General features: G+C 41.0%; 1 protein-coding gene and 1 pseudogene across 2 annotated transcripts in view; one reads left to right on the forward strand and one right to left on the reverse strand.

Annotated features, from left to right (window-relative positions):
- STRN3 (striatin 3) overlaps nt 1-13246 on the reverse strand; it is a 136485-nt gene that overhangs the window by 62303 nt on the left and 60936 nt on the right. For both annotated transcript variants that reach the window (XM_025391509.1, XM_025391508.1), the window contains exon 2: nt 340-443. In XM_025391509.1, the coding sequence (XP_025247294.1) occupies nt 340-443 (104 nt within the window). The remainder of the gene's footprint in view (nt 1-339; nt 444-13246) is intronic.
- LOC112629108 lies at nt 1436-9089 on the forward strand (annotated as a pseudogene).

The raw sequence follows: 13246 nt of genomic DNA on the forward strand, positions 1-13246 counted from the left end.
AAACTTTGTTTGCAAAGAACGTTGAAGACTCTATTGCTGTAAAAGAAAAAAATGTAAGTTTCCCAAGTAACACATATCCAAAAGTTAAAAAAAGATCAATTATCCTTTGTCTTTTTTTTAGGTTCCAAAATTTAGATTCTGTAACAAAACACATTTCAATTGAAGTATCTTAATCTCTTTTGCCTTTCTTTCCCAAGTACGAATCAAATCAAGATAGCATCATGTATTTGGGCAAGGATTTGTACCTTTCAAAAAAAGCTGCCAAATACAGAGTACAATGGTATACATGAGTACACTATTGTTCTACTTTATTCATGTAACAAAATGACGCACACATACCTTTCTTGTTTTAATGCATACTCTAACATCTTTATTCTTCTTACTAAGTCCTTCTTCAGATTCTCTTGACCTTTTCTTTCTCCTTGTAGAAATGCAATCCGGGCCTAAAAACATAAAAGATGCGTTTATTTACATTTTCCCTTAACCATACATAGGAAACTGAAAAATGGAAAACAATAAACGCAAACTTTTGCACTTGATTCATGATATCAAGATTTTAAATTCATAAAAACGGGCCAGGCAATGGCTCACACCTGTAATCTCAGCACTTTGGTAGGCCAAGGCAGTAGGATTTCTTGAGACAAGGAGTTTTAGACCAGCCTATGAAACACAGCGAGACCTCATCTCTACAAAAAATTTTAAAAATTGGCCAGGTGTAGTGGTGTGTGCCCACAGTCCTAGCTACTCGAAGCTGAGAAGACTCTGTCTCAAACAAACAAAAAAAAACTCATAAAATGGCCAAACTTTCCGTTAGATCTAACACATTCCTTTTGAAATAAAGATAACTATAAATTAGCTAGTTTATAATCCTTAAGATTCCTAATATTAGTATTTCACCTTCACATAACCTTGAAAGAAAAATATACATAAAAATGGCACCTAATTCCTAACATACAATTCACAAAGAACTGAAAAACATGTTCACAAATAGATAAATATGTCAGAAAGTGAGATATTATTTCAAAAATCAGATTACTTCAAAAGCTTTTCTTGAAATACTAGAAAATTTATAATCTGAGCTGGGCACGTGGCTCATGCCTGTAATCCCAGCACTTTGGGAGGCCGAGGCGTGCCTGAGGTTAGGAGTTCAAGACCAGCCTGGCCAACACGGTGAAACCCCATCTCTACAAAAATACAAAAATTAGCTGTGCATGATGGCAGGTGCCTGTAATCCCAGCTACCTGGAAGGCTAAGGCAGGAGAATCGCTTGAACCTGGGAGGTGGAAGTTGCAGTGAGCCAAGATAGCGCCACTACATTCCGGACCGGGCAACAGAGCGAGACTCCGTCTCAAAAGAAAAAAAAGAGAGAGAAAAATGAAAATTTATAATCTTTCCATTGTACCACCCCACTCCAAATTCTGTTTTAATTCTTGAAATGGTAAATGCCATGGTAATACAAATAGTTTAAATAAGGCCACCATACATTCCATTACCTCATTGCTTTCTATTGTCACTTTTCCACTGTGAGAGAATTTTTTTCCTTAAGTGCCTTTTATCCTTATTTCCTGAAAAAGGCAATTCTCTGCCTTTTTCTAGCCCTTCCCTGTATGTCAGCCTCCTTTAACCACCTCACACTAAAGAATAATGTTGAAAGAGACTGGCATCTGTCTGAGGACATTTGCCATTATCCACACATTCACAATAAAACTAATTTTCACAAGAGGTAGAATGTTCTTGCAGAGATGACACAGGTGCATTTGTTCAGTATGAGAAAGAAAGCTATTTAGTAAGCTAAACTGTGGTTAAAATTTTAGTCAGGATGTGTTGATTTCTACAAGACAAATATATTAGCCAAGGATACCAGCTAAACCAAAACTACTAATAAAAACACCTAATAAATAATTGCTGTCATCAAAAAAACTGTTACCCTAAAAAAAATTTGTATGAAATTATCTACAACTTCGTAACACCTGAAAAGCTATAAACAGCTACAGAGTTCATGACCAGCCTTGGCAACACAGCGAGACCCTGTTTGTACCAAAAAATCAATAATTAGCCAGGCGTGGTAGCATGTTCCTGTAGTCTTAGCTACTTGGCAGGCTGAAGCAGGAGAATCGCTTGAGCCCAGGAGTGAGGCTAGAGTGAGCTACGATCACATCACTGCCCTCTAGCCTGGGCGACCAGCAAGACCCTGCCTCTACAAAATAAAATTTTTTAAATTAAAATAAATAAATAAATAAACAGCTGCATGACACTTATAACTACATATTTTCAAAATTTTAAAAAAGCACTAGGAGGAATAATAAAGGTTCAGAACCTAATAGTCTATGATCCTGAAGAAAAGAACAGCACTTACTCTATATCAAGTTATGGAGCAAAGGGAAAAGATGTCAAATTCGTTATACACTTTCAAGAAAGATTCTGACTAGGGTTTTCTCCCTGTATTGGCTGCTTGTTGTTGTTGTTGTTGTTTCTAAAAACCACTAAGCCCATACTATAGAACAATTATGTAACTCTCAATTTTCAGATCTAATAAGCGTTCTAAAATTACCATTACAAAAAGCTGAAGGAAACCTGTTTTATTATTCTGCTTCTGAAGTAAAAATTGGTGGGTTTCTGATTGAGAAAGGCATTGAAACTAGGTGAAAGTCGTAACGTCCTCTAAGAGATTCTTTTTAAAAAAAGACTACCCAGCAGTAGTATTTCCTAGTAGAATCTTATACTGTTGTGAGAATTGGTTTTCATTTCCTTCTTTTGCATTTTTGTATTACCAACTATCCACACTTAGGGAATCTAAGACAAGCACAAACCACACACCAAAAAGTAAAAATCCCAAAGCAGTACTGAACAGAGGGCTGAAAGGAAATAATTTGCACGAATTTAGGACAAGGAAAAGGCTCAAGAATTAATTAAAACAAAACCTTTTTTAAAAATGTGGACTAGGGTGGACATTGTGATTCACACCTGTAATCCCAGCACTTTGGGAGTCCAAGGCAGGAGGATCAGTTAAGCCCAGGAGTTTGAGACCAGCCTGGCCAACATAGCAACATCTTCTCTTTACCAAAAATTTAAAAGTTAACTGGGTGTGGCGGTGTGCGCCTGTAGTCCCAGCTACTTAAGGGGCTGAAGCAGGAGGCTCATTTGAGCTGAGGGGTCAAGGCTGCAGTGAGCCATGATTGCCAATGCACTCCAGCCTGGGTGACAGAGCAAGACCCTGTCTAAAGAAAAAAAAAGGAAAAAAAACACAAAAAACCATCACCACCACCACCACCAACCCATGGATTAACCAAAAACACATGGAAGAGGACCAAGTAAAGAGAGAAGCCATAATGACTGGAACTGATCTTATGACCTCTTATCATCAAGTATCTAGAGGGTAAACTGATTGAAAAGGTAAAGGTTACACCTAATAGTGATAATAACATAATAATGACCAATTAAATAATAAGTTAAGCACTTAGTATAGGATCATTAACAATGGACTTTTCAGCAACGTTATAGCATCATCTCTGCAAATAAACACTTTTAAAAGTAACCTCAAAAAACACATTCCCCATGGCAGCAAAAAATAAAAGTACCGAAAAAAGGCATGGTGGCACATGACAGCTACTTGGGAAGCTGAGCGGGGGGGGAGAACTGCTTGAGCCCAGGACTTCGAGACCAGCCTGGGCAACACAGTGAGACTCCATCTCCAAAACTATAATAGAAAAATAAAAGTAACTAGGAAAAAAACACCAAAGATGGGCAAGAGCTTTATACAGAAAATATAAAAATTTAACAAAGGCATTAAAGACAACCTAAACGGACTAGCTGACTACTGTAAAAATATCAACTTTCACCCAAATTGACTGACAGATTTAATTTCAAATTCTGAATTTGTATGTGTAGAACCTGACAAGCTGATACTAAACTTTACCAAAAAAAAAAAAAAAAAAAAAAATTCAAATTACCTAGAACAGCCAAGACAATTACAAAGAATGAGATGGGCCAAACAGAAGGGGCTCATGCCTATAATCCTAGCACTCTGGGAGGCTGAGGAGGGCGGATTGTTTGAGACCAGGAGTTCAAGACCAGCCTGGGCAACACAGCAAAACTCTATCTCTACAAAACACAAAAATTAGACAGGCGTGGTGGGATGCACCTGTAGTCCCACCTATGTGGGAGGATCACTTGAGCCCAGGAGGTAGAGGCTGCAGTGAGCTATGATCACGCCACTGCAGTCCAACTCGGGCAACAGAGTTTCAAGAGAAGAAAAAAGAATGGGGTCATAGAATTTGCTCTACTAAACAATAAGATATATTATAACACTAAAGAAATTAAGACACTGATGATTCAGGGATAGTAAAATGTACCAAAGAAACAGAACAGAAATTCCAGAAAAAAACTAAAGCATAGAAGATCACATGATTTATGAAAGATGGCAGTGCAGAACATTGAGAAAAAAAAAGGTTGCTTCAAAAATGGTGCTTAGTAACAGAGAATCCAAATGTGGGCTAAAAATGAAAATGAGGCCGGGCGTGGTGGCTCACGTCTGTAATCTCAGCACTTTGGGAGGCTGAGGTGGGCAGATCAAGAGGTCAGGAAATCGAGACCATCCTGGCTAACACAGTGAAACCCCGTCTCTACTAAAAATACAAAAAATTAGCCGGGCATGGTGGCGGGGGCACCCGTAATCCCAGCTACTTGGGAGGCTGAGGTAGGAGAATGGCGTGAACCCGGGAGGCAGAGCTTGCAGTGAGCCAAGATGGCGCCACTGCACTCCAGCCTGGGTGACAGAGCAAGACTCCGTCTCAAAAAAAAAGAAAAAGAAAAAGAAAAAAAGAAAAGGAACATCTGCCTGATACTTTCTGCCTCACACAGTTCCAGGAGGATTACAGATCTAAATATGATGGCAGAACAGTACTGCTTTTAGGATATAACAAGTATCTTCACAACTTCAGGTTAAAGGAAGATTTCTTGAAAAAGACAAAAACACTGGCCATAAAGAAAAGGATTAAAAATTCATTACAATTAAAAAATTTTTATTCAAGATAAAAGAGGAATTGGCAACCTACCCCACGCTTGTTTTTGCATAGCCCTAAAACTAAAAATGTTTTTTAAAGTATCATAAAACAAGAAACAAAGAATAGGCAACACAAACCCTTTGTGGCCCACAAAACCTAATATACTTACTTTAAAAGTCTGTCAATCTCCCATACTAATATCAGACAAAATACGCTTAAAATTTTAAAAGGGACAAGAGACAAAGAACTTTATATACAGTCATGTGCCACATGACATTTCAGTGAATGACACACTGCATATACAACAGGGGTCCCATTATGATTATAACAGAGCTGAAAAATTCCTATTACCTAGTGAAGTCGTAGAAGTCTAGAAGTCATAGCTATTCTAACATTGTAGTGGGACGCATTAGACATTACTCACATTTGTCCTGATGCTGTTATAAACAAATCTACTGTGTTGTCAGTGGTACAGAAGTACAATACATATAATTATGTACAGTGCTTAATACTTATAATGACAATGATGACTATTCTACAGTTGATTTACTATATGTTTTTGTTCTGAGACACCCAGACTGGGTTGTAGTGTGCAGTCAAAGGTCACTGTACCCTCTAAGTCCTAGGCTCAGGTGATCCTCCCGCTTAAGCTTAAGGCTCGGGCCACCAGCCAGGCTAATTTTTTAGAAATTACTTTTGTAGAGAAGGGTGTTGCTTTGTTGCCCAGGCTGGCCTTGAACTCCTGGCCTCAAGTGGTCCTCTCACCTTAGCCTTCCAAGTTGCTGAGATTACAGGTGTGAGCCATCATGCCTGGTTCTATCGTTATTTTAGAGTATATTCCTACCTATAAAAAGAAAAGTTAACTGCAAAAGTGCCTCAGGCAGGTCCTTCAGGAAGTATTCCAGAAGAAGATATTGTTGTCACGGAAGATGACAGTTCCATGTGTGTTACTGCCTTTGAAGACCTTCCAGTGGGACAAGATGTGGAGGCAGAAGACAATGATACTAACCCAGGCCTTCCTAGGCCTTACATAGGCATAGATTAATATGTCTGTTTGTGTCTTCATTTCTAACAAAAAAAGTTTAAAACGTAAAAATAAATTAAAATTTTAAAAACTAGAAGAAAGCTAATAGAATAAGGATAAAAAGAAAACATTTTTATATAGCTGTACAATGTGCTTGTTTTAAACTAAGTGTTATTACAAAAGAGCTAAAATGCTGAAAATATTAAAATGTATGAAGTAAAATAATTATGGTAAGCTAATTTATCATTGAAGAAAAATATTTCACATAAATTTAGTAAAGTCTAAGTGTACAATGTTTATAAAATCTACGGGAGAGACAATAATGCCACAGGCCTACAAATTCACTCACCACTCACTCACTGACTCAACCAGAGCAATTTCCACTCCTAAAAGCTCCATTCATGGTCAGTGCCCTATACAGTCGTACCATTTTTTATCTTTCTTTTTTCTGAGACAGGGCCTCACTCTGTCATCCAGGCTACAGTGCAGTGGCACGATCACAGTTCACTGCAGCCTCAACCTCTCTAAGTTCAGGTGATCCTCCCATCTCAGCTTCCCGAGCAGCTGGAACCACAAGTATCTACTACACAACTGGCTAACTTTTCTATTTTTTTGTAAAGATGGGGTTTCACCACGTCGCCCAGGCTGGGCTCAAACTCCTGGCCTCAAGCAATCCTCCCTCCTCAGCCTCCCAGAGTACTAGGATTACAGGTGTGAGCGACAGCACCTGGCCCCAATTTTTTACTATACCTTTTCTATGTTTAGATACACAAATACATACCACTGTGTTACAACTGCCTATAGTATTCAGTACAGTAACATGCTATACAGGTTTGTGGTCTCAGAACAATAAGCTATACCATATAGCCCAAGTGCAGGCTACATTATCTAGTTTGTGTAAGCATATTCTGTGATGTTCACGAGATGAAATCATCTGATACATTTCTCAAAACGTATTCTTGTCATTAAGTGACACGACTATACTAATAATGACAAGAAGATATTACAGCTATAAACACACACACATCTAGTAACAGATCACCAAAACATATGAAGTGAAAACTGACAGAATAGAAGGGAGAATAGACAACAGTAGTTGGAGATTCAATACCCCACTGTAAATAATGGATAGAACCACCAGACAAACGGTAAGGAAGAAAACAGGATCTGAACAACACAACAAATCAGCTCTAACAAACATATGCAGAACACTTCACCCAACAAAAAAATACACATCTTAAGTGCACACGGGACAGTCTCCAGAACAGACCATGTAAGTTGAGTCACAAGTTAAGTCTCAATAACTTTTTTATTTTTTTGAAACAGGGTCTCATTCTGTCACTCAGGCTGGAGTGCAGTGGTGCAATCTCAACTCACTGCAACCTCCATCTCCTGGGTTCAAGTGATTCTCCTGCCTCAGTCTCCTGAGTAGCTGGGACTACAGGCGCGCGCCACTAAACCCAGCTAATTCTTGTATTTTTTGGTAAAGACAGGGTTTCACCATGCTGGCCAAGCTGGTCTCGAACTCCTGACCTCAAGTGATCTGCCCACCTTGGCCTCCCAAAGTGCTGGGATTACAGGTATTAGCCACCATGCTCAGCCAAGTCTCAATAACTTTAAAAAGATAGATATCAAAGTTTCTTCTCTGACCACAAAAAGATCAAGTTAGAAATCAATAACAAAAGAAAACTGGAAATTCACAAGTTTGTGGAAATTAAACAACATACTCTTAACCAATGGATCAAAGAAGAAAAATCAGGTAACAGAAACAAATGAAAACAAACACAGGACATACCAAAACTTAAGAGGATGCAATGTAAGCAGTGTTCAGGAGGAAATTTATAGATATAAATGCTTACATTAAAAAACAAGAAAAGAGCCAGGTGCGGTGGCTCATGCCTGTAATACCAACACTTTGAGAGGCCGAGGCAGGCGGATCACTTGAGGTCAGGAGTTCGAGACCAACCTGGCCAACATGGCGAAACCCCATCTCTAGTAAAAATACAAAAATTAGGCAGGTGTGGTGGTGCGCATCTGTAGTCCCAGCTATTCGGGAGGGTGAAGCATGAGAATCACTTGAACCTGGGAGGCGGAGGTTGCAGTAAGCTGGCAATAGAGCGAGTCTCCGTCTAAAAAAGAAAAACAAAAAACAAAAAACTATACACAAGAAAAGACAGGGTATAGGAGCTGGGATTTGAAGCCAGTTGGATTACGAGGGTTTTGTTGCTCTTGGGAGATTCTTCTAGCAATTTCCATACCAACCAACACAGATGTTTCTCTTTCTTCATATGATGATCAGGGATCCAAATGCATCCAAAAAGCTAAAGAGGCACCATTTGTCCCCCATTGGAACAGCAGGTTTTGCAGCAATTGTTGCAGTGGATATACAAATTGAAGAGCAGGAGAAATATTAAAATGTCCCTTCACCTTTGATCCACATGCATGTGGCAGCCCAAGGTTTTGTGGTGGGAACAATGACGGCTGGTGTGAGCTATTCCATGCATTGAGAATTCTGGGCAAAACCTAAGCCTTAAAAGAAGAGATGCAGGCTGGGCACAGTGGCTCACACCTGTAATCCCAGCACTTTGGGAGTGTGAGGGGGGCGGATCACCTGAGGTCAGGAGTTTGAGACCAGCCTGGCTAATAGGGTGAAACCCCGTCTCTACTAAAAAATACAAAAATTAGTCAGTTGTGGGGGTGCGCACCTGTAATCCCAAGAACTCCAGAGGCTGAGGCAGGAGAATCACTTGAACTCGGAGGTGAAGGTTGCAGTGAGCCAAGATTGCACCACTGCACTCCAGCCAGCGCACAACAGGGAAAGGTCCCATCTCAAAAAACAAACAAACAAACAAACAAAAAAACAAAGAGAGTCTTGGTCTTGGTGCTGTCTTGGTCTTCGTCTTATTGGAGGAGCTTGCTCTAGTCAGACACGTCATTATTGAGGTTAAGTGTTCACATAGAAAACACATTATTTGATGGAATTCAGATGATAACACACTATTTTAAGTATTGATTTCCTTTCCTGCAGGCTTGATTTGCTTGGTGACCAAATTACTAGTCACTAGTTCACTAGTGAACTAGGTCATTCAGAGGAAGCAAGTTAACAGAAAAGAAATATGTCACCTAATGCACTTGACTATGTAAAAATATCCACCTTCTTAAACTGTTACAGTGAAATTAGTTCTAAAGAAGACAGGAGGCCAATCCAGAAGTACTCCCAGTTTGCTGCAGAAGCCCACATGCTTTGGATGTCATAGAGAGTCCTATTTACCCCAGTTAATACACTTTCTTATGCCTGCCTAGTAGACTGGTGGGCTCCTTAAGTGCATGGGGGTGCAGTGGTTTATGTCTGTAATCTCAGCACTTTAGGAGACTAAGGCAGAAGGGTCACTTGAGGCCAGGAGTTCAAGACCAGCCTGGGCAACAGAGCAAGACCCATCTCCAAAAAAAAACAAAAAGAGGCCAGGAGCGGTGGCTCACACCTGTAATCCCAGCACTCTGGGAGGCTGAGGCAGGTGGATCACCTGAGGTCAGGAGTTCGAGACCAGCCTGGCCAACATCATGAAACCCCATCTCTACTAAAAAATTAACCAGGCATAGTGGTGGCAGGCATCTGTAATCCAACTACTCAGGAAGCTGAGGAACGAGAATCACTTATACCAGCCTGGGTGACAAGAGTGAAACTCCATCTCAAAAAAAAACCAACAAACAAAAAAGTGCATGGGGCCAGACATCCGTAAACCCAGTGCTTTGGGATGCTGTGTGTTAGATATGAGTTCTAAATTTATTTTCGAAGAATATGTCAGTATGTTCACTTCTTTCTTTGCCTTCTACTTTTAAACTTAACTTCCTCATAAAGCATCTTTTTCGATTACCTACTCCACCCTGACTCACCTGCTCCACTCTACATTCCAGTCACCTGCTCCTCCCTAACTCATTCCCATTACCTGCTACCTGCTCTGCCCTGACCCCCGCCAAAGCACTCACCCCATCATTCTTTTTAAATTAGACAATCGGAATTAGTTTAGCCTGTGCGGTCTAACCCTAACCAACAGGGGAACAACACAGCAGCAAGGGGTCACATGTGTCAGGGATAAGAACCCCTTCCTCTCCGTTGTCCAAGTGTATGCTCATCATTCTTCCATCTGTAATGGCGCACCCTTCTATATAGAAGTAACTTGCCTTGCTGAGAATTCAAAAGGAAATTTTATATTTGAGTGCTGCTTCTTTTTGCAGCACCAAAACTTTATATATAACAATTTGGGGGCTCATCTAGGATTACATTCCCCTCTGGGGACAGTCTCTGGTTCTCTCTCATGAGGAGGTGCACCCTCCCTATTGTGGCAGCCTCAGGGGTGAGATATCAAGACCCAGCCAGTGTGAGGAATAACCCAAGCTCTCAGCAATGCCAGGGGTGGGGTCGGGTGGGGTGGGGTGGGGTCGGGTGGGGTGGGGTGGGGCAGGGCGGGACTGGCCAGCAATCTAGCTTAAAGGATCCTCACATACTGCAGCTACAACTCTGTGCACAGGCCAAGGAAGGAGAAGGTAGGAGCTGGTAAAGTACTTCCTTTGTGGTCAAATTCTGGAGGGCTAAATGTGTGTGTGTGTGAATGATCATCAACAACCCTGCTTGCGGTGTTGTGTGGATGGTGACAAGTCCTACTGCTGAATGAAGTGAGTGGGTCCTCTCCGCGGTTCTGTAGCTACCTTATATGGCTTAGAGCAGATCCTGCCATGGGATTTATACCAGCACGCCAACACTAAGAGGGGCCTAATTCTCCCTTAGGGGAGCAGCCAGAGAGGACAGCATGAGTGGGAAGTGTGCAAAGGACCTTCAGAGGGGGAAAGGGGGGAAACAGGTCAACCTCCCAGGACAAGCAAGACAAGACACTCCCTGGTTTGAGGGATTGAGCCTTCCGGGACATGCAAGACGAGACATCCCTGGTGTTAAGGGGTTGAACCTTCCACTAATTTCAAGGGTTGAATCTGACATAACCCCCCGACTTTTCCTTTCTTCTTGGGGGAAGACAGAGTAGCTCTACTCCTGCAGGTCCCTACCCTAGAGGCAGAGAGAGAGACAGAGAGAGGGGAAAGACAGGGAGAGAGGTTAGAGGAAGAGAGACAGAGAGACAAAGATGGAGTCAGAGAGAAAGACAAAGTCAAAGAGAGAAAGAGAAAAATAGAAGCAGTAAAGAAAAAACATTCCTTTAAGAGCCAGGGTAAATTTAAAACCTATAGTTAATAATTGAAGGTCTTCTCCGGGACCCTATAACAAACTCCAATACCACCTCACTGTCAGTGTAAACAAGGGCGTAGCCAGAAAGCACTGAGGCTACTGACAACCCACGGCCTTCCTATCAAAAATCCTTAACCTGGTAACCCGCAGATGGCCCAAATGCATTCAATCTGTAGCGGCAACTGCTTTGCTAACAGAAGAAGGTAGAAAAAGAACTTTTACAGGAAACCTCACTGTGAGCACACCTCACCGGTTCAGAACTATCCTAAGTCAAAAAGCAAAAAGGTAGTTTACTAACTCAAAAATTTTTTTTTTTTTTTTTTTTTTTTTTTTTGAGGCCGAGTCTCACTCTGTCACCCAGGCTGGAGTGCAGTGGCCGGATCTCAGCTCACTGCAAGCTCCGCCTCCCGGGTTTACGCCATTCTCCTGCCTCAGCCTCCCGAGTAGCTGGGACTACAGGCGCCCGCCACCTCACCCGGCTAGTTTTTTGTATTTTTTAGTAGAGACGGGGTTTCATTGTGTTAGCCAGGATGGTCTCGATCTCCTGACCTCGTGATCCGCCCGTCTCGGCCTCCCAAAGTGCTGGGATTACAGGCTTGAGCCACCGCGCCCGGCCTCAAAAATCTTAAAGCATAGGGCTATTCTGTTAGAAAAAGATGATTTATCATTAACCACTGAAAATTCCCTTAACCTAGCAGGTTTCCTAACAGGGGATTTAAATCTTTACCATACAAAGGTCCGACCAGACCTAGGAGGAAGCCCCTTCAGGAGAGGAAGACAGATGGTTCCTCCTGGGTGACTGGGGAGTGGGGAACAACAACAACAACAACAACAACAACGGTACTCAGTAATTGACAGGGAAACTCTTGTAGAAGCAGAGTTAGGAAAACTGCCTAATAATTGGTCTGCTCAAACATGTGAGCTGTTTGCACTCAGCCAAGCCTTAAAGTACTTACAAAACCAGGAAGGAACCATCAATTTACTTAGAACCATCAATTCTAAGTAAATTTGGACTAAACGGGGTCTTATTAATAGCACAGAATAACTGAAATCCCAAACTTAGAAGGTTTTCAACAAAAGTCAAGTTTGCTAAAAGTTAACAGTGTAACATGTATTATCCTAACTTCTAATCTTATGGCCTTAGTCTACTCTACAGACATGAACAAACTTCACTTCAGAAAAGAATGATTACCATCTTCAAAAATAAAAAAGTGGGGGGGGGGGGGAATTTATGTAAAAAGAATGTTATATTGTAAATTCCGGCCTGTCCTAAAAAAAATTAACTGGTTGTTTAAAAAAAAAAAAAAAAGCCGGGCGTGGCGGCTCACACCTGTAATCCCAGCACGTTGGGAAACCAAGGTGGGCAGATCATGAGGTCAGAAGATTGAGACTGTCCTAGCTAACACAGTGAAACCCCGTCTCTACTAAAAATACAAAAATTAGCCGGGCATGGTGGCGGGTGCCTGTAGCCCCAGCTACTCCAAAGGCTGAGGACGGGGAATGGCGTGAACCCAGGAGGCAGAGCTTGCAGTGAGCCGAGATGGTGCCATTGTACTCCAGCCTGGGCAACAGAGGGAGACTCTGTCTTCAAAAAAAAAAAAAGAAAAAAAAAAAAGGATGTTTGTGACATGTCAGAAAGGTGAGGCATGGAGGCATGTCGCAGAATTATCTGTGAAAGTCATGGGGAAAAAAAGGTTATAAAAGGAAATTTATGCAAGAAATGTATAATTTAAAAGTAATTAAGCCTCCTAAATGTAAAATGATTGAAGAAACAGTTTATGTGCAAAGTGTGTGTAAGGAAAGTAAAATATACTTTTGGTAAAAAGATTATAAGGAGGCATGAGAATATAAATTTTTACCTACATTAAAAGGTTAAAAATATATGTATTTTGTTTCAAAGGTTTAAGCAAGTTTTAAAACGTTAATTGTAAAGGAAATTCTGTGTGTAAACATTAGTTAAAGAGGTATCATCCAGTTTTTCTG

This window comes from Theropithecus gelada, chromosome 7b, assembly GCF_003255815.1.
Source record: "Theropithecus gelada isolate Dixy chromosome 7b, Tgel_1.0, whole genome shotgun sequence".
NCBI classification, from domain to species: Eukaryota; Metazoa; Chordata; class Mammalia; order Primates; family Cercopithecidae; genus Theropithecus; species Theropithecus gelada.